Source organism: Notamacropus eugenii, chromosome 1 (assembly GCF_028372415.1).
Source record: "Notamacropus eugenii isolate mMacEug1 chromosome 1, mMacEug1.pri_v2, whole genome shotgun sequence".
Lineage (NCBI taxonomy): Eukaryota > Metazoa > Chordata > Mammalia > Diprotodontia > Macropodidae > Notamacropus > Notamacropus eugenii.
The window spans coordinates 379,698,883-379,720,867 of record NC_092872.1 but is presented as its reverse complement, the minus strand read 5'-3'; the positions used below and the strand labels follow the sequence as shown (position 1 = coordinate 379,720,867).

General features: G+C 40.0%; 1 protein-coding gene across 5 annotated transcripts in view; it reads left to right on the top strand.

The window, feature by feature from the left end:
• The window catches only part of LOC140518527 (proton-coupled amino acid transporter 1-like), an 84,914-nt gene that overhangs the window by 39,855 nt on the left and 23,074 nt on the right, over positions 1-21,985 (top strand). Inside the window, exon 1 of one of the 5 annotated variants that reach the window (XM_072630764.1) lies at positions 16,070-18,588. The exons of the other annotated variants lie outside the window; for them this stretch is intronic. Within the exon in view, the coding sequence (XP_072486865.1) occupies positions 18,377-18,588 (212 nt within the window). The 5' untranslated portion in view covers positions 16,070-18,376. Of the gene's footprint in view, positions 1-16,069; positions 18,589-21,985 lie in introns of those variants that run through there. 5 annotated transcript variants of the gene reach the window in all.

The following is a 21,985-nucleotide window of genomic DNA, read 5'->3' as shown; positions in this document are numbered from 1 at the left end:
GCATTTTATAAGGAAGAATAGGATCTGGCTCAGGCTTCTCTGACTGGTACCTCATCTTTGATTACTGTGACATATGAAATTATATGGGGAATGAGAGCTTTCATCAAGGAAGTTCCCAGGTATGGAAATTTCTAGAGAATATAGAATCAGACAGGAGGAAGAAGTATCTCTGGAGCATAAACAGCCTGTTGGAGAAAAACTAGGTGCAGGAAATGTCACCACATCTACATGAGGTAGATGCTAATATCTCCATTTAATAGAGGAGGAAATGGAGGCTCTGAATAACGAATGAGTGCCTAAAATAGGATTCAGATCCAGGTCTTGCTGATGCGTCAACATGTGTACTGATGTGTCAACAGCACACTCCAAGTCCCACAGAAAGCTTGCCTGATCAACATAATTTCATAATAATGTCTAATGAGGAAATCAATAGCATTTTATTGAATATTAATTTTGTACATTAGTAACATGAAGGGAATATTGGTTCTGGAGTCAGAGGGTGTAGGGTCAAATCTTGTCTCTTCTCGTGCCCTCTGTGTGTGACCTTGGGCAAGTTACTTCACATTCCTGAAACTTTTTTTCTCAAGTACAAAATTAAAGTGATAACCCTGGCTAGCCCCTGAGGACCCTTGCATATTTAGATCTAAAAGCACATTATACCAAATTATACCCTAAATCCAGAGTTCTGGTCCTTCGGGCAGTTCCAGAAGCCCAGTCCAAGTAAAGACTTGATTGCGGCCCAGGTGGAACCTTTGTCTTTTACTTGGATTGTTTAATATCCCAGAGAGCTCTTGAGCACTTTGCAGAAATAGTTCACTGAGGAAGGTCAGACACATTTCACCAGCAGCCAACTCACAACAAAAAGACTAAAGTTAAGACTCCATCTGATTATTTCTGGAGCACAAGAAAAAGAGAACAGAAATTTAAGTCTTGAGATTTTCAAAACCATTTTCAGATTTTTGCAAGCTCAAAGCCTTGAATGTGTTGATTAACTACTCCTCCAACCTCTTTTTCATTTTCTTTTTGCCTAAATCTCCCAGCTAGAAGTTCAGAAGCCACTTATCGGCCCCACTCCACTGCTGATCAGCCCAGAAGCTTTTATCTGCTCCATTTCTGACCTTGTGGGTTGGCCTGACCTTAGGCCAGTTGGCTCCTTGACATTGCTCCAGACTTAGTAGGGATGCCCAATCAATAAACCATACTGCTGCCAAGTCATTCACCAGCTCTGGTTTCTCCTAGTCACAGAGATCACAGGCAAGATGCCACCGCAACTGGCTGCTCCAGGTTTTTGAAGGAGGGTTATAGAAATTTGCCTCCTGAATCCCTACAGAGATTCGCATTCTAATCAACTTCCCTTCCCTTCCACATGTTGCACTAGACCTCAGTATCTTCCCAGAGCCCTGTGGAAATTGTGCCTTTCCCAACTTTGGACAACAGTATTTTTATAAGATGAGGTTTTTATTGTTTGTTTGAGAAACAATCAACCAAATGCATCTAAAAAGTGGAGACTATGTCCAGATTTTTGATGTATAAGATGGTAGCTGGATAGGAGATGGGGACTTGACTCGTGGTTTCACTGGTATAGGAAATTTCAAGGTAAGAAAACCCTCTTAATCAATGCACTGGAACACTTTCTTTGTGATGAATAGTCTAAGAGAGTTGCCTGGCCCCACTCAAAGGTTTGATTTGCTCAGGAAGGGACTTGAACTCAGGTAGTCCAGCTTCAAGGACAGCTCTCTCTCTACTTGCTAAGCTTTGCTCACAATCATCATTACTAACAATAGATAATTTTATATGGTGCTGTTTTACCAGAGGAAAATAATTCACTTTTCTGGAGGTTTCAGTTTTTTCACAATAACCACTTGAAGTATTAAGAACAAGCATTACAGGAAGTGTTTAGGGGATTGAAATAATTGACCAGCGTCCCACCCCTAAATAATGCAGAGCTAGCACCCAAAGCCAAATCTTTTGATTCTGGGACCAATATTCTTAACATTGTACCCCTTACCCTTAATATCAGTTTATAAAAAGAGTAATCAAATAACTCACTTCCTATCACCCAGCCTCAGTTTTTAAACAATATTTATTTTGTACTTTCTTTTTATCCAATTACATGCAAAAACAATTTTTAACATTTGTTTTTAACATTTTGAGTTCCAAATTCTCTCCCTCCCCAGACGCCCCTCTCATTAAGAAGGCAAGCAATTTGATATAGGTTATACATGTGTAGTCATGCAAAACATGTTTTCATATTGTTATAAGAGAAAAAAAGAAATAAAAAATAAATCCCAAGGAGAAAAAGAAAGGAAAAAAGTATGATTTGATCTGTGTTCAGATTCCATCAGTTCTTTCCTGGGGATGGATAGCATTTTTCATCCTAAATCCTTCAGAGATGTCTTGGATCATTCAGAGTTGATCATTTTACAAAATTTCCATTACTGTGTACATTGTCTTCTGGTTCTAATCATTGCATTTTGCATTAGTAAGTCTTTCCAGGTTTTTCTGAGAGCATCCTACCCATCATTTCCTAAAACACAGTAGTGTTGCAGCACAATCATATACCACAGCTTGTTCAGCTATTCCATAATTGATTGCTTCAGTTTCTAATTCTTTGCCACCGGAAAAGAACAGTCATAAATATTTTTGAACAAGTAGCTCCTTTTCCTTTTTTAAAAAAATTTTACTTGTCTCATTTATCCTTTGTCCCCTCCAACATTGTTATTTTCCTTTTCTGTCCTGTTAGTCAATCTAATAAGTATGAGGTAGTACTTCAGAACTGTTTTAATTTGCATTTCTCCAATCAGTAGTGTTATAGAGCATTTTTTTCATATGGCTACAGAAAGCTTTGATTACTTCATCTGAAAACTGACTTCATATCTTTTAACCATTTACCAACTGGGAAATGGCTCTTATTTTTATAAATTTTACTTAGTTCTCCATATATTTGAGAAACAAAGCCTTTAGCAGAGAAACATGCTTCAAAGTTTTTTTCCACAATTAATGATCACTAATTGTATTTCCCTTATCCTATTTCCCCCCTATTTATTCTATTCTCTCTTTCCTTTTGCCCTGTCCCTCCTCAAGTGTTTTGCTTCTGATTACCCCTCCCTCAACCCACTCTCCTTTCTATCACCGCCACCCCCTTCCTTTTTCCGCTCCCCATCCTACTTTCCTGTAAGGTAAGATAAATTTCTGTACCCAACTGAGTGTGTATGTTATTCACTCTTTGAGCTAATTCTGATGAGAGTAAGGTTCAAGCATCTCCCATCACATCCCCCATCTTCGCCTCCCTGTAAGATCTCTTTCCTGCCTCTTTCATGTGAGATAATTTATCCCATTCTACCTCAATTATTAACATCTCTAAAATGAAAGGATTGGATTAGTTGACCTATAAGATTCTTTTCATCTCAAATGTTACATCTTCTTTTCTTAAAAAAAAATTTATTTTATCTGAACTTGAGAAATAAAACAAGCATTTACATAATATAGTAGAACAGGAAAAAATTATTGTACATGAAACTACAAATCTGTTGTGTATAACTTGCTATTCCTTTTAAATATATTATAAAGTCATCATGTAACTTTCGTTTTTCCCCTTTTTTTCCTTCCCCCTCCCTTACCCCTTGTGTGTTCTAAAGGTCTTTCCAGCTCTAGCATCCTACACTATACTTGGGTCCCTTACAATGCTGTCACTCCTAGTTCTATTTCTATTTCTAACTTATATTTGAACTTCTGTTAGAATAGCTTAAGCAGACTAGAATTATAGCTCTTCTTTTTATTTAAAATAGCTTTTCCTTTTGAGGCTTTTTGTTGAGTCATGAAGCTTTAAGAGACAGGACAACTCCAGTCATATGGAGCAAGTAGTTAAATTAGAAAGTGGACAAATACTGTGTTATTATTACCAGTGTGACCAAGAGATCTGTTCTGTCCCAGTCTGGTGTCTTTCCCTTCACAGGTGTCTTGGCCATCCTGATCCTTGGGTAGACCTGCTAATAGCCCTGGTGGGGTCTATAAGCAGCAGAACCCTCACACTGATCATCCCACCTCTTCTGGAGATCATTCCCTATTTACTTAGAAGGCATTGGCCATGTCACCATCACTAAGGACATCCTGATCAGTGTCCTGGGCTTCTCTGGGTTTGTACTGTGGACTTACCAAGTGCTCTATGAGTTGATCCAGTCAAACATTTCTCCCCTCTTCTCCAACTCTACCAGTGCCTTTGTACAATGATCTTACATTGTGTGTGTGTGTGTGTGTGTGTGCGTGCGTGTGTGTGTGTGTGTGTGTGTGTGTGTGTGTGTGTGTATAATGTAATGAGGCAGCTATTGGCTCAGTGGATAGGGTGTTGGGCCTTGAGTCAAGAACACTTGAATTCAAATGTAGCATTAGATATTTGCTGGTTGTGTGACCTTCGCCAAGTTATTTGACCTGTATCTATCTCAATTTCCTCATCTGTCAAATCATACATAGCACCTCTCTGGGTTTTTGTGAGAATAGAATGAGTTAATATTTGTAAAGTATTGTGCAAAATTTAAATGGAAGCTGTTTTATCTGTTTCTAATTGAACACTTCTCCTTTCACTCCACGAATGGATTTATACTGATATTGCCCATGAGGAACACAGTCTTTAATTCCCAAGATCTGTGTCTTCATGACTTCCCTTTCCTCCAGCCCAAACCTACGTGAAAGAAGTCTGATCTTCCAACCTGACTATACCAAGTCCATTAGTTAAATAATAATAGCATTCATATGGCACTTTAAGTTTTCTAAAGGGTTTTACGTATTTATTTCGCTGGAACCTCACCCCCAATATACAAATGAGAAAAACAAGGTTGAAAGAGGTTAAATGACCTACCCTGGGTCAGATATCCAGTAAGGGAATTGAACTCGGGTCTTCCTGATTCTGAGTCCATACTCTTGATACTTTGCTATGTAGCTCCTTAATCTTGAGCTCCTCCTCTCTCTGCTTCTCTTCAATGAGTTGGCTCCTTAAAGGAATATGGAATTGACTGCTGACTTATGGAACTGAGAGTTAGATCATAGAACCTTGGAACTGGGAGAGCTCTCAGCAAATCTAGTCTCCCCAGTACCTGAACAAGAATTCTCTCAGAGCATCCTTGAAAAATGGTAATCCAGTCTCTGCATGGAGATCTCCAGTGATAGTAAGCATCCTACCTCCCTGGGAAGTCCAGTCCATTTTTGGACATCTCTAGTTATTGAGAAGCTTTTCCTTACTTTGAGTTTAAGTCTCTTTCTCTCTGTAACCAAGCTATCATCTCAGGATCTCCCATTAACAGGAGCTCTCTTTTTCCCTCCTCATCTCATAGCACATCTTCTACCTGTTTAAGAAAAAAAAATGAATACCAATGCTGTACTCTGTGATTAGGCTCAATTCTACATGAAACAATTTTTATTTAATTGAACATTCTATATCCAACCCTTTCTAGCTTGGAGAGAGATATATCCAAGTTGGCATGAGTCTCTCTGCCCTAAAGCAATTTTAAGTAACATTTTAGTAATCTTAAATGAGGAAAAGATCACAATATGTTAAAGTACAGTAACATTCCAGTAGAGTCACCAGTTCCTTCCCAGACCACTCCCCTTAAGGACTGAAAAGAATTGCTTCCTATGCTCAGTCAGAACATTGAATTTCAAAATTCTCAAAAAAAAGAAGAGATATAGTTTTTAGGTGGAGCATGGTGCCAATCACACTAGATGTACAAACATGGTTTTCCCTAGTCCTCCACCATTAAATTTGAGTTATATCTGGTTATCACTTTTACTCTATTTCAAACAAAGGCTTTAGCTTTTGTTTTTCCTACTCTTCTAAATGGAAAAGTCTAGGAAGGGTTTAAGGCTGAAGAAATAAATTTCTTAAAATTTCCAAAGAAACTAAGAAGGAAGCTTTTAAAAATACATCTATACCCCATTTTGTCCTTCTTTACCCTTGTCTGTCATGAAGAGGAAGAAGCCCTTGCCAAGGCCAACCCCTCTACATGCATCCTCAATCCTATCCCTTGCTATCTCCTCTAGCTCTCCTCATCACCTTTTTTCTAATATTCAGCCTCTACTTGCTGGCTCCTTTTTGGTTTTCTAGAAATATACACATCTCACCCATCTTTAAAAAACCTTCACTTGATTCTACTATTCATGATAGCTATTGACTTATATATCTACTTCCTTTCTTGGCTAAACTTAAGAAAACCATCTGCAATTGTTGCCTTCGTTTCTCTCATTGAATTATAAACTCTTGGAAATCTGGATTACCACCTCATCATTGATCTGAAACTTCTCTTTCTAAGGTATCCAATGATCAATTAATTCAAAAGTTTAATGGCCTTTTCTCAGTATTCATCCTTGACCCCTCTGTCCCTTCTGACACTGTGGATCACCTTTTCCTTGATACTCTCTCCTTTCTAAAGTTTTCATGACCCTGTTTTCTCCTGATTCTCCTTCTACATATCTGACTATTTCTTCTCAGTTTCTTTTGCTGGATCTTCATCTGGGTCATGGTCAGTAACCATAGGTGTTCCTCAAGGTCTGACCTAGTCCCTTATCTTTTTCCTCTATGTTATTGTCACTTAGAGATCTCATCAGCTCCCCATAGGCTCAATTATGATTTCTATATAGATGATTCCCAGATCTTCATAACCAACCCTGACCTCTTTCCTCAGCTCAACAACTACCCTTTGGACATCTTGACCTGCATGTCTTATGGCATCTCAAACTCAATGTGTCCAATCAGAACTTATTCTTCTTCCCCTCCAACCCTCCTTTCTTCCTGCCAAGGCAGCCTATGGTATAGCAGATAGGGCACTGAACCTAGAGTCAGGAAGGCCTGAGTTCAAATTTGCTCTCAGACACTTACTAGCTGTAAAATGAGGATAATAACAGCACCCACCTTTCAGGGTTGTTGTGAGGATCAAATGAGATAATATTTGTGAAGTGCTTAGTACAACGCCTGGCATAAAGTAGGTGCTCAGAAAATGCTTATTCTCCTTCCTCCTCCCTATTACTGTTGAGGGCACTACCATTTTCCCTCTCAGTCCTTAGGCTCACAAAATTAGTATAATCCTCAACTCTTTTCTTGCACTCATTACACATATCCTATCTGTCTCCACATCTTATTTTTATGTTTATAACATATCTGGTAAATGTCCCCATACTGGTATAGACACCCATCATATCATGGGGGATGAACTATTGCAATAACCTTCTGATTAGCCCTTCGCCTCAAGTCTCTCCCCACTCCAAGCCATCAGCCACTAAGCTGCCAAAATGATTTTCCTAAAGCAAAGGTTTGGCCATGTAACCCTTTCACCACCATCCCCAATCCCATTCAGTAAGCTCCAATGGCTCCCTATTACCTCCAGGATCAAACTTAAAATACTGTTTGGCATTTAAAGCCTTTTGCAACCTGACCTCTTCCTAGTCTTTCTTTCTAGGCTTCTTAAATTTTATTCCCCTGCATGTACTCCAAGACCCAGAAACACTAGCTTTCTGGCTGTTCCTCAAACAGAATACTCTATCCCAGAGTCCGTGCATTTTCACTGGTGATTCCTCATGCCTAGAATGTTCTACCTCCTCCTTCATTTCCTGTCTTCCATGATTTCCTTCAAGACTCAGTTCAAATCCTATCTTCTGCAGGAGGCCTTTCCCAGTCCATTCCATTCCACTATCGGTACCAAATTATTTCCCAAAATGATTGGACCAATTTATAGCTTCTCCAGCTTTGCAACGATCTTCTCCCTCTTCCACATGATGACCCTTCAGATTCTTGAAGACAGCTATCATGTCTCACCTAGATCTTTTTTAAGGCTAAACATTTCCATTTTGTTCAACTTATCTTCACGTCACGGTCTCTAGTTCCTTCACTATTGTGGTTGCCCTTCTCCAGATGTGCTCAAATTTGCCAATGTCGGTAACACCTGGAACTGAATACAATATTCTAGTTATGGTCTGAACAGGTCAGAGGACAATGGGACTATTATTTCCCTTCCTAGAGCCTCTTAGCATCTCTTAATGCAGTCTGAGTGGGTCATGTCACACTGTAGATTTCTGATAAGCTTAAAATCCATTTAAATCCCCACATATTATTCACAAAAACTGTTATCCAGGTACATTGTACTTGTGCATTTGATTTACTTGAATGCAAGTTTAAGACTTTACATGTATCTCTATTCAATTCCACCTTATTAGAATTGGCCCATTTCTTCGATCCTGACTCTATAATACAAGATGCTAACTATCACTCCCAGGTTCATATCATCTGCAAATTTTACAAGCAATTTTTCTTTTTGACTTGCTTTGAGACTTGGACAAGTGGTTTGCACTCTCTGAATACTTCCAACTCGAAATGGTTTCTCCACTTGTTCTTGAGGTACTTTATATTCCTCTTAGTAATCAGTAAACATTTCTTAAGGCCCAGCTATGTGCCTGGTGAGTAGCTAGCTGGCATAGTGGATAGAGTGCTAAACCTGAAGCCAGGAAGACTCATTTTCCTGAGTTCAATTCTGGCCTCAGACACTTATTAGCTGTGTGACTGTGGGTAAATTATTTAACTTCTTCACTTAAATCACAACTCAGTTCCTCATTTATAAAATGAGCTAGAGAAGGAAATGGCAAACCACTTCAGTATCTTTTCCAAGAAAACCCCAAATGGGGTCATGGAGAGTCAGACACAACTGAAACAACTCAACAACAACAATATGTGCCAGATACTCTGCTAAGCTATGGGGATATAAAAAGAGGCAAAGACAGTCCTTGCCCTCAAAGAACTCACAATCCAGTCTCTTCAGCCCTTATATTATATTATGTGTTGCATTTATGTATAATCATATCTCCTCTACTAGACAGTAAACTTCTTGATGGCACATACTATGTCTTACAGTCCTCTCTGCTGCTCAGCAGTTGAATGAATGAATGAATGAATGAATGAATGAATGAATGAATGAGTTCGCCAGTTGGCAATGAAAATCCATAACAGGAATATGACCTTGTCATTTTCCTAATGATAATTTAGCACTTTGAATTAAGTGCTTAAGTGCAGTATTTATGTAGTTTTCAAAGGTGTTTTTTTTTTAAACATTACATTTTCATTCTCTGCCTAAAACTTAATGAGAACATTAGAAGTGGCTGATTTTCAAGAAAACAAAATTCTATTCCTTTTTGGAATGAGAATTCCCCTATTAAATTTTCCTTTCAGCTAATGCTTTGTAAGACTCTATATGACTGCAATTACACTTTGTGTCAGAATAAATTTGGTGATGAGGTAAATATGAGGATAGGGGGTGGGGGAAGAGGAGGAAAGTCTTAAGTAATCCATGCTTTCAACATAGATTTGGACAAACAACTTCATCTTCAATTAAGGGCTGAGGATAAGGGAGGCCAGGAGAATAATAGGTGAGTTGAAAATATTTCCTGTTACTATGGGGGAGATATATTAATTTAGTAAACCTGTTTCTCCACTTCAGAGAATTTATTAGCTAGGATTGGCCCCAGGTGAAGGTGGGAAGGAGCTGGTCCTGTGCTAGCTGAGGGCATTGAAATGAGCACTGGATTGACTAGGAAGAAGACCAGTCTGAGTTCTTCTGGCTGTATGACCCTAAACAAATCACTTAACTTTTTGAAGTAGTTTCTGCATCTGTACAATGGCTATAGTAATACCTGCCCTAAAATTATAGAATCTTAGGGGTCAATTAGTCCAACCTTTCATCCTACGTAGGAGTTCTCATTGTACAATATTCCTAATAAGTGGTCATCTAACTTGTGCCTCTATGCTTTCACTTAGAGGAAATTCACTGCCTCAAAAGGAAGCCCATTTAATTTCCCAACATTTCTAATTATGAAAAATCTTGTCTTTACATAGTCTGTTTTTCCTCTAAATTCTACACATTTGTTCTATTTTTCCCTTTATTTTTGAAAATATATTGTATTTTTTCTAATTATATGTAAAAATTTTTTAAACGTTTGTTTTTAGTTTTGAGTACCAAATTCTCTCTCTCCCCTCTCCCTGAGAAGCAATTTGATATGTTATACTTGTGTAGTCATACAAAATGTATTTCCATGTTAGTCATGTTGTGAAAGGAAACCCAGATCAAAAAAAGAAAAATAACAAAAATGAAAAAAGTTTTAAAAAGTATGCTTCAATCTCCATTCAGACTTTGCAAGTTCTTTCTCTGGAGGTGGATAGCATTTTTCATCATGAGTCCTATGGAGTTGTCTTGGATCGTTATATTGCTAAGAAGAGCAAAGTCATTCACAGTTGATCATTATACAATATTGTTGTTCCCGTGTACAGTGTTCTCCTAGTTCTGTTCACTTCACTTTGCATCTGTTCATGTAAGTCTTCCCAGGTTTTTCTGAAAGCATCCTGCTCATCATTTCTTATAGCACAATAGCATATCTATTTTTTTCCCTTTAGAGCCAGATAGGGTTCTAGATGATAACTTCTTAGATATTTAAGGACAGTAAATATGCCATCATCCATATTATTTATCCTCAATGAAATGTGAATGAATGGACAAGTATCTAGGATCAGGAGATGTCCTTAGTCTTTTCAACAATCTCTGAGGTTTTTGATATGATTTCTATATGTCCTGTCTTCCTCCAAACACCCTTAAGTGTCGTTTATCAATACTGTGCCTAGAACTGAACACTAAGTATTCCAGATGAGTTCTTACTCGGATGAAGTACACTGACCATGGTGGCTTTTGGTAGTCTTAACACACTGCTGACTAATATTGACCTTGTAGCTGCTTTAAAAAAAACAACTCCGGTCTTTTTCTCATGATTTTTTGTCAAACCAGTTCTCTCTCATCCTGAATTTGTAGAACTAAGTTTTAAAATCTAAGTGTAAGAATTTATATTTATTAAACTTCATTTAAGTAGATTTAGCCAATTATTCTAGGACTCATGGGTTCTTAACCTGGAGTCTGTGAATTTAAAAAAACTGTGATGACTGTTGTGATTAAATTGGTTTCTTTTGTAATCCTATGCATTTTATTTATTGCATTTAACAACATTATTCTGGGAGGAGGTTCTTAGACACCTCGATATTGCCAGAGGGGCCCGAGAGATACAAAAAGGTTAAGAACCCTCATTCTAAACTGATAACGTTTGGGACCCTGATTTTCTCATACAATTAATTAGCTATTCCTCATGGCTTTGTGTCATCTGAAAATGTGCTTAAAATACCATCAAGTGAAAGCTAGATGCCCATCTGTCAGGGTAAAAGAATTAAACCAATTCTAAGATTCTATAATATTATATTTCTTTACCTTATAAAGTAGGGAGGGCAGGTCTTAATTGTCTCATTTTAAAAATAAGGACACTTATGGCCAGAGAATTTAAATGACTTGCTTTCAAGGTCGTACATACATACGTGTATATATATAGATATATAGATATATCTATATATCTATATATATATATATGTGGGGAGAGAGAGAGAGAGAGAGAGAGAGAGAGAGAGAGAGAGAGAGAGAGAGAGAGAGAGAGAGAGCAAGCTTAAGGCAGGGTTAGGGAACCTGCATGTGCTAGGCCTGAGGGTAGGGAGGTCCCCAACCCTGGCCTAAGGGTTCAAATTTCGTGCTTTTTTCACTATACCATTCTGCCTATAATTGACTTTAGCATCACAGAGTCTGGATTATAGAACTGAGAACTGAAAGGGACTTTAGGGATAACCTAGACTGATTCCCTCATTTTACAGATGAAGAAATTTAGGATCTTAGAAATGAAATCCATGAAATGAATGCTGCTAAGTGGGTTTTGGAACTGAATTCTTAGGTGTATGTGTGTAGTAGGTGTCATGTAGGTTGATCCTAGAGGTCTGTGTTGATGACCAGACTTCAGCCTCCCAATGACTGATGTCTGGTGTTTGGTCTCCATTGTCTGATATCTCAGGATCTCTCCAACTGGCTGGGCAGATGTGCTTTCTCCCCTTTTTAGACCCAGTTCAAAGGGGCCTAAAAAAGGAACTTTATCCAAAATTGTTGAATTGAATAGAGGAAACTTTATCCACAATTGTTTGCCAGATGCTGAGACTTAATCACTCATCCTTAGAGAGATATGAATGAGTAGGGAAGTACTCAGGATCAGGATATGTCCTTAGTCTTCTCAGCCAAATATTAGTGTATATGCCTACTCCCTTTAAAGGGAGATGCAATCAGAATCCCACACCAGGTGCTCACCTCCATAACCTCATCACACTGATCAGGCAACCCTAATTGACCTTTTCCTCTTAAAACTAATAGGAACATTGGGAAGTGAAAATTCCTATAGTGTTAGTGTTAGAAGGGATCTACAAGGCCATTTTGTTCAACCCCATCATTTTACGGATGAAGAAACTGAGGTCCCAATAGAGAAAGTGATGGAGAAACTGAAGTTCCAAAGAGGAAGTTGAATGATTAGTAAATATCAGATATTCAAAACCAGTAGCTACTACCTCCCATCCCAGGGGAACCATGTGAGGCCTGGGTTCTCATTCCTCATTGTGAATTCCCCATAAGAGAAATAGTAACATTTAGACTCTAGATACTCTGATGCTGTTTTGACTCCTGGGTTCATTGTTCACTTGAAATCAAGGCATGGGTTGGCTTGCTGGACTGTGTGACAATTTATGGGAAACATTTGTTTGGGGTGGGGAGAGAGCAGCAAAACTAAGCTGAAAAATGCAAAAATTAGCAAAGAAGGGAAGACACTCCTTGGCTTCTGCCACTTTCGGTCACCTCATCCTGTGACCTTACCTCTACCTCCTCAGTGGATGGAAAAGATTTGGGACAGTGGCAGCACATTATGTATATGGTAACTGGAATCTGCGCTGGAGGTAAAGAGATCTCAATTCTGGTTGCAACCCTTTCTCTTCCCTCTTATTAGCCATGTGTCCTCCTGTACTTTGGCTGAGTCTTAGGTGCCTCATCTGCAAAATAGAAATAATACCTTATCTTCCTGAAAGTAGGTTTAGAACCAAAAAAATCTATTTCACCCCCTTATGGTTCTAAGACCTATGATTTTTATGAGTTATCTAACCTATGATCACATTAAGAAACATTTTATAGGTCTCTTGGGTTCAAAACATCGTCTCAGCCAATTGTCCTGGAGCCTGGAAAGTATTGGAGAGTTAACTTAGAGATGTAATATCTCCATGTTTTTATTTTTGTGCTGACATTCTACCTCAAAGCACATTTTCAAGGAACTCACGTGTAAGTGAACTGACTCGACTTCCAGACCCTCCGGCAGCCCCACTGTCAGCGTACTAGTATCATAAGTTCATAGCTTTAGAGGTTGTTGCTGTTTGGTCATTTTTAGTTGTGTTTGACTCTTCATAACCCCATTTAGGGTTTTCTTGGCAAAAATACTGAAATGGTTGGCTGTTACCTTCTCCAGCTCATTTTACAGATGAATAGTTGAGGCAAACAGGGTTAAGAGACTTGCTCAGAGTCACGCAGGTAGTAAGTATCTGAGGCCAGAGTTGAACTGATTCTGAGCCCAGTACTTTATCCTCTTTGGCACCTAGCCACTTAAGCCAACCCTCTTATTTTACCTTTAGGGCAACTGAGGCACAAATAAGTTAAATGACTTGCACAGTGTCACATAACTAATAAATGAATGAGACAGAATTTGTACTTAGATTTTCCTGACTCCAAGTTCAATGCCCTAACCATTAAGGATAGATTCAGTTGCTACCCTGAGTGGACAATTGTACACAGAAGCCCATACTCTCTCCATGTTCATTCATTATAATGAGACCAGCTCAGGGTCACAAATCTAGTAAGTGTTACTTCCAATATTTGAACCCAGTTCTCCTGATTCCAAGTCCTTGGTTATTTCTACCTCTCTATACAGCCTCAGGGGCAGCTAGGTGGCTCAATGGATAGAACTCCAAGCCTGGAGTCAGGAAGACCTGAATTCAAGTCTGGCCTCAGATACTTACTTACTGGTTGCGTATCTCTGGGCAAGTCACTTAACCCTGTTTACCTCAGTTTCCTCATCTGTAAAATGAATTGGAGAAGGAAATGGCAAATGACCCCCATATCATTACCAAGAAAATCCCAAATAGGGTCACAAAGAGTCAAACATGACTGAACAATAGCACACCACTTCAGGTATGTTCTGTAACACATGCAAAGGTGGCTGACGAGGAGGTCTGGCTGAGGGCACTGGGGAGAGTTAACATGAAAAGAAAGGATTCAGAGGAGATATGATCAATGTCTTCTGATATCTGAAAGGTTTTCATGTGGGAAAGGGATTAGACTTATTTAGCTGGGCCCACAAAGGGCAGAGTTGGGTCCGAAAAGAAACATGTCCAGGGTGGTAGATTTGTCTTCAATCTAAGTAGGAATTTATTAGCATTAACAGCTATGCAACTATGCATTAACAGCTATGCATTCCCCATCCACATAACTGCTTGTCAGAACACTGTAGAGGGAAGGCATCTTGTCTTGATATTTAATTCAATGTTCACTATGGTAGGGCCAGTCCATTACAGTGATACCCATCGGTGTCAGAGGGTGGTTTTTCTCAGGTGAGTAGGAGTAATTTACTGATGCAACATGGCTTCCATCCAACTCTATAAGCTCAGTCACAGAGAGAGGAGTGTCCTCCATCCAAGAGCTCCTTCCTGTTCAAGCCCCACTCTTCAGATTTAATAGTCAAACGGTTGCCCACTATACCATTCACAATGTCTTTATGCAAGGCCTTGCCCTTTGAGGATTTAATTGAATGAATTGCTTACTTTCAGGGTCAGTTTTATAAATGCTAAAGTACAATAGAAAAGAAGGCTGTTAATATTATAGGGATTTGGGTTTTTGAAAGCTATGCTAGCAGGACACAAACTCTGGTGGATCCTAACAATGCAGCATTTGGAGCTTTATTCTGAAAGATGTCCCTGAAGGGTGGACAGCCAAGGCAGCAAGGCAGGCTGTCAGCCCCTAACCCCTAACTCCTGGCTATGAGAAAAAGGAAATGGCCCTTGGTTGGGTCATCGAAAGTTCTTTTGGTTTTATCCAGCAAGACCAAGCAGCTTCAAAGTCATAATGATGAGCCAGGTGCCATAGAGCCAAGGCTCTGTGACTCTCCAGCTTCCTGGGAATGCTGGACACTACTGACAGAGCCTGAAGCAGTTGGACACTAAGAGGCAGAACAGAAGGTGTGCAGGAAATTAAAGTAGAAGCTCTGTGCTAGGCCCCAGGATGGATTCTAGACTTCAGTAAGAGGCAGCTGGGTTCCCAGGACTCTGAAGAGTTTAAAAAGAGGAAAAGAGCAATTTGAGTGAAGTCCACAAGCATTCAATACTATGTGCTGACACTGGGAGTATAAATATGAGCGGAAAAAAAAAGCTGCCTTCAAGGAGTTTATATTCTAATCAGGGAAGACAATATTTAAAAGACAGCTGCGAAGAAGCAAAGGGAGAGAGAGGGAAAGAAACGATGGGGGAGGAGCATGGAGAGAGAAGTCTGAGGAGTCAGGAGTCAGGAGAGGAGTGCAGTCAGCATAGCTGGCCTTGGCACATCCTCCACATGGAAATTCATGGAGGAATTCACCAGTCAAAGCAGAGGATCTTCCAGGGTGAGCAGGTGAATGAGACACGGTGGACAAGTCCAAAGAATCTGGAGTGGAGCCGAAAGAGGAATCAAGGAGTGAGCACATGGTTATTGACAGGGAGGAATCCTAATGAACATGGAAGTCGGGGGTCCAGTGGGTCTAGTTATATTGCTAGATGAGCTCTTACTCTTCCAGTAGTTTCCTGAACAGAAGCCTCAATGTCCTCATGCTTTTGTCCAGGAGGGCAGGAAACCCAGGGAAAAAAAAGATTCCTGATCAGTGCTGTTAGGTTCTAAATGTTCACCAGTCTGGTAAAAATACTGAAAAAAATCACACAATCCCTTGATGACTTCCAAAGGATAGTAAGCTTCTGAGTGTGGTGCATCCAGGAATGTATTTGGAAAAACAATTTTATCCTCCTTAGACCAGGGGCCTGTCTTCATTGCACATACTTCTTCCTCACTATTAAACCAAAATCCATCTCTTTATGAAAATTCAATGTGGTAATGGCAGCAATCTGTATAGCATCGAAATACCTTTCTCATACCTTGTCTGTATAGCTAGTGTCAGAGTTATCTCGATTTCCCAGAAGAGGAAAGTGAGCTCAGAGAAGAGTGCTGAAAGTCGCACAGCTAGCATCAGTCAGGATTGACCTGACCATCTCATGCTCCTTCCTCTGAGGGTCCTCTCGGAGGCTGGCCCTGTTTCCTTACCACTACTGGAATAGATACCAGGTAGTAACCATTCCCCTGAACTGCCTTGAGAACATACAAATATTTGCTAAAGGGAACCTGCTTGATTATACCAGTCCTTGTACCTCCCATGTAGGTTTTTGTTAGACCTAACAAGCGATATCTCCACCTCGGTGAATGCTTTTTATGTGTCTGTATTGTTTAGAAACCCCTTCTTCCTGGAGGTGGGAGAAATATGGACACTCGTGTCTTCTTCCCCCTACCCTCACTCCCCTAGGTCCTGTTGTAGACGGATTCAGGATTTAAAAATTGGGCTTCTAATTCCAGTTTTCTTCAATAAGGAGCTGCATGATCTTGAGTATATCACTTTATAGGACCATAAGCTGTGGAGCTAGAAAAGACTTTAGATATTATTTCCCCAACTCCTTCATTTTACAGATTGAAGACCAGTGAGGTTAAGTGATTTGTCCACTTAAAGATAACTAAGAAAATAAGTACGAGACTAGAACTGAATCCAGGTCTTCTGATTTAAAATTTAACATTCTTTTCTACTTTACCACAATATCTCTCTGAGTCTCAGTCTCCCCATCTGTAAAATGAGGTTATTGGACTCAGTCTCTCTGGTCCATTGTAGTTCTGACTGTTGTGTTTGGGGGAAGCATGGTAGAACAGAAAGAACATTGAATTTGGAGTCAAAATACTAACCCTTGCAGTCCCAAATCTGCTACTTACTACCTGTGTAAATTTAGCCAAGTCAGTTAATTTTTCTTGGTCTTATTTCCTCATCTGTAAAAGGAAGGGTTGGATTAAATTATCTTGAAGGACTCTGCTAGTTCTAAATGTGATATTCCTTTCCAGCACATGAATGACTGTCCTTCCTCATCACTGGCATAAAGCTCTTTTGTGATTTATTTTTTTTGGCATTTTGACTTTAGGGAAAGAAGTGGGTGGGATCTAGCCTAAGAATTACCTGGAAGAAGGATATTCTTGTATAATGTGGATCAGATGAGTGGGAAAGAGGGTGAAGGAGCACTTCCCTGTTCCCATGTAAGATCTCCTTTAAATTCTAATATCCCATTGCTGTCTGATGGGCTAATCTGATGTCTCATAGGTACAAAGCTAAAATAACTCCTCAAAGATTATTTAATGAATCTGAACTCAAACCCAAGCCATGGGAGTACCATTTAATCAATCAATTAGCATTTTTTTAAGCACTTACCTAGTATCAAGCTCATAAGGAGGAGCTAAAGATAAAAAAAGAGGAGTTTCTGCCTTTAAGAACCTTATCTTCTCCTGGAAGATAGGGAACATGCTCAGAGATAATGTGTCAGTATAAGATGTTTGTGGAATAGGTAGAAAGTGATTGACGACTGAGGGAGTCAGGAAGGGCCTCTTGAACAAGACCCTTTGGTACCCTTGGAATCTTCTGCATGAAATCTTTCCTATTCCTTTTACTGCTGGGATGCCTCCTCCAATTTTTTACTGTTCAGTCATTTTTCAGTCATTTCTGACTCTTCGTGACCCCATTTGGGATTTTCTTGTCAAAGGTACTGAAGTACCTATTCCTTCTCCAACTCGTTTAACAGATGAGGAAACCAAGGCAAACAGGGTTAAGTGACTGACCCAGGGTCACATAGTTAATGTCTGAGATCTGCCTCTCCCAATTACTTTATATCCATTTTGTATATGTCTGTATACATACATGTTGCTCTATTTATATCTCTATCCCCTAGAGCAGTGCATAGCACATAGTAGGTAGTCAATAAATACCTATTGATTGTTTCAGGAGAAGCAAACTCTAGGTTTGGCCTCCCCCAAAATCACTATGGGATGTGGATGAAGGGTAGAGAAATTGGACATGGAGACAGAGGAACTTTAGTCTAGTTTAGATTAGGGACTTCTGGGCCCTGGGAGAGTCTGAAATCAAAAGGCACTTCCATTGGGTCCCTCCTGAGAAGGAGAGTAGGTGTTAACCCAGAAGAGTTGGGCGGGGCCTTATTTAAACTCCTGAAGACAGCCTGGGAAGGCACTGTCAGTTGAGCTGTGGTTGTCCATCTGCACTAAGCACTTGTTTGCCTCCATACCAGGCAACTTTCTTATACTTTATCAATACTTTAGAACTGCTTTTGGAGTCTGCAGCCATGGCTACTCCAAATAAAGATCCCATTTGTAATCTGGAGCTCAAGACCAACCCTACTGTGACCTTCAATTCTAATCCAGTCAACTCACCAGACAACACCTGGAAACTGCAGAAAAAAGAATGTAACAACCACAGCTCAGGGGAGGGGAGCGCCCCTGAGGGTGGGAGCAGTGGCTCTGACCCAAGCTCTTACCAGAAGGTCAAGGGGATAACGTGAGTGACTTGTTCTGTCTTTCTCATTTTTGACCTGGTTACTGTTCCATCTTCTATTTGCAATACTCTTTGGGTTGTCCTTTGATTCTTTGCAGGTAGCGTTGAAAGGTGTACCTCATTCTCCCCATCTGATAAATGGAGAAATTGAGGTTTGGGAAGATTAAGTTAGTTGTAAAACTAAGATCTTGCCACTCAGAATCTGGTCTGCTTTGTAGACTTAGTTCTATCTGACTGTGCTGTCCCTATAAGGTTCTGAGTGCAGAACAGAAATCCAGGCTGCCTTAAAAAAGTATTTAGGCCAGGGGTCCTTAACCTTTTTTTGTGCTATAGACCCCTTTGGCATCCTGAGGAAGTATATAGACCCTTTCTCAGAATAATGTTTTTGAATGCATAAAATAAAATGCATCACTTTCCTGACTTTCTTCAAGTCTTATAGTTCCCTGTTCTGCAAGAAGACTTTCTCATACCTCCTTCACCCTATTGCCTCTTCTGTGAGAGTATCTCCAATTCATGCTGCATCTGTCTTGTTTGTAATTCTTTACATGTTGTCTTTCTCTGATTAGACTGTGAGTTCCTTGCCAACAGGGACCATTTTTATTTTTTGCCTTTCTCTGTAAGAGATTCTCTTTGCATCTAGTCTGTTTGAAGTGATGCCCAAAAGATGAAGTTTGTTTCTTCAACATCTGCATATGCTGGTAACTAGCAAGGAAAGCCCCCGGGGCTGTGGCAAATTCAAGGACATAGTATATGTTCCCCAAGCCCTGACTTGAGATCTAATTTAGCTCCTGGTCCCAGAGAAGTGTTTCCCAGGTAGTGTAAACTGATGCTTGGCTGCTAGTGTGCAGTAAACAGGGGTGACCTTGACTCATAGATTGGTAGCACTGGAATGAACCACTGTGATCATTTAGTTGAGACCATCTTTTCATTTAACAGAGAGGGGAAAGAGATTTACTGAGATCACTCAGGAAGTGAGGGATCCATCCAAGGTTAGACCCTAGGTTTCCTGATTGCTAGTCTAGGGTTTTTTCTAATTGTTGCTGGAGAGGGGCAGAATAAGTGTTTAAGATTAAGTATTCCCGAGAGAAACATATTAGCTCATTTGGAGCTCCCAGGCTCTTAAGTAAACATTTCAAAAGTGAACCATTTACCCTTTCTTAGTTGCAAAAGAAACCTGTCTAGCATTTGGTGATGCAGGGGCAATATGGGTGAGATTTCTGCCTGTGGAAATAAAATGGGGACATCTGTTTGGTTGTGATCTTTGTTCACTGCTCTCCTTAACATTGAACAAGCTGAATAATTGCTCCTCAGTCACTAGAGGATTTAGATGTATAAAGAGAGGGTCTGGGTTACTAGGATAAAGGAACCACTACACTGACAAAACAAATGTTTTCTTAGCCCATGATCAGAGCTCTCTACCATGTCTTCAGAAATATTTTTACATACGAACTGAAGCCCACTTCAGTTTAACTCTGCCCAAGTGGATGGAGGCAAAGGAGGAGGAACATGCTGTATATTTTTCAGCTAACAAAGAATAAGGGTACACTTGTTGAAATTTTGTTTCAGGCTCAATTTGTCCTTGGCACCTATTATGGGTTTTCAGTTTTCCAGGAGCACTACCAATCTTCCACCTTCTTCCTCACCACAAATGTGTATGTTCATCCTTCGTTGCCGAAGAAGACCATGCCATCAGAGAAATTACGACGTGACTTGCACTTGACTTTGTTTTGAGTGAGGGAGGGCTGTGCAGGTCACCAGCCTCACTTCTCCTCCATAGTCATCTGAATCCAGTGACCAGATATTCATCAGGATGACTGATGGATGATCCAGTATGAGGCATTTGGGGTTAAGTGACTTGCTCAAGGTCACACAGCTAGTGAGTGTCAAGTGTCTGAGGTGAGATTTGAACTCAGGTCCTCCCGACCCCTGCATTGGTACTGCATCTACTGCACCACTTAGCTGTCCCCTCACCACATATATGTGTGCACTCAAGGAACAAAACTCCAGTAAACAAATCACTTCCTCTCTCTGGGCCTTTGGAGGACAGCATAATAGTTCATAGAAGAAAGAACACTGAATTGCAAGTCAGAGGATCAAAATTCAAACGCTTACTACATGGTTGACCATAGATATTTCATTTAAACTTCTGACCCTCAGTTTTCTCATCTGTAAAATGAAGTGATTGGACCAGATGACCTTTAAGGTCCCTTTCAGCTCCAATATTCCTTGTTCTAAGAGTCAGTTGAGTTCTCTTGTCCTACAGTATGTTCTCAGGGTTCCTGTTGGTGTGACCAACCTAGTACACCTGAGTTGGAGTGAAGTTCAACAAGAATCTCTTTCCACTCAAAAGCAGTAGGGTCCCTCTTGGGCAGGAGGTTGGGTCTTGATTTTTCACCATCTGTCTGTGAAAAACTGTGGGAAGCCTTAAGGCCAAAAGCAGTGGTTGAGTTATTTCTCAATCCCCCACTCTGTTTGGACTGACTTGAGAACGGAAGCTCTAGACCCTTTTCCTGATTTTTTACAAATGCCAAGCCCTTCTGCTTCCTTCCCCAGAGGGGGTCATTTCTGTACGCTGACTGTTAGGGCCCTTGTTCTCAGAAACTGGAAATGTATTGCATGACCTCCTACAATCTCTGCCAATCCTAGGATTCTGGGGCTCTGCATCTCTCTTGCCTCAGTAACCCTGTATCTCCCACATTCTAAAGATAATGTTGCTTTTTTCCACAAACCTTTCAAGACTATTAGAGGTTTTTTTTTTTATTATTTATAATAGTGGATAGTGTTTTTAAGGTTTGTAAAAAGAGGCTCATAACAACCCTGTGAAGTAAGAGATACAAATAGTATCTTCCTCTTTCCATAGGAGGAAACTAAGGCCCATAAAAATGAAGTGATTTAGGTAAGTACCCACCCAGTTAAGTGGCAGAACCAGTAGCAAACATCGTTTGTTATTCTCATTCTCTTTTTCACCCTTCCATACATCCAGCATGTGCTAATTTATTTATACAGTCTTTTTCCTCAAGGAGCTTACACCAGGTGAGATCACACATGCACACACACACGCACACACACAAACACAATTATGAAGCAGAATAAAACATGTTCTGCTTCTGTCATGCATCTAAGTACTATAAGGTCTCACAGAAGGGAGAAATCAATTCTAGTTGCACTCCAATGGAGAGGGAAGGATATTCAGAGAAGGCTTCATAGACCAGACAGCTTTTGAATTGGACCTTGATAGACAGGGAAATAAGATAGGGAGGTCATTCCAGAGATGAAGAACTCTGGGAACAGAGATGACAAAGCACAAGATGCATCTGGAGGAAATTGAGTTCTTTAATCTAGCTGGAGCTTGGAGGATATTAGAGGTGTAAGTGTACATATGTGTGTGTAGTATGCTACA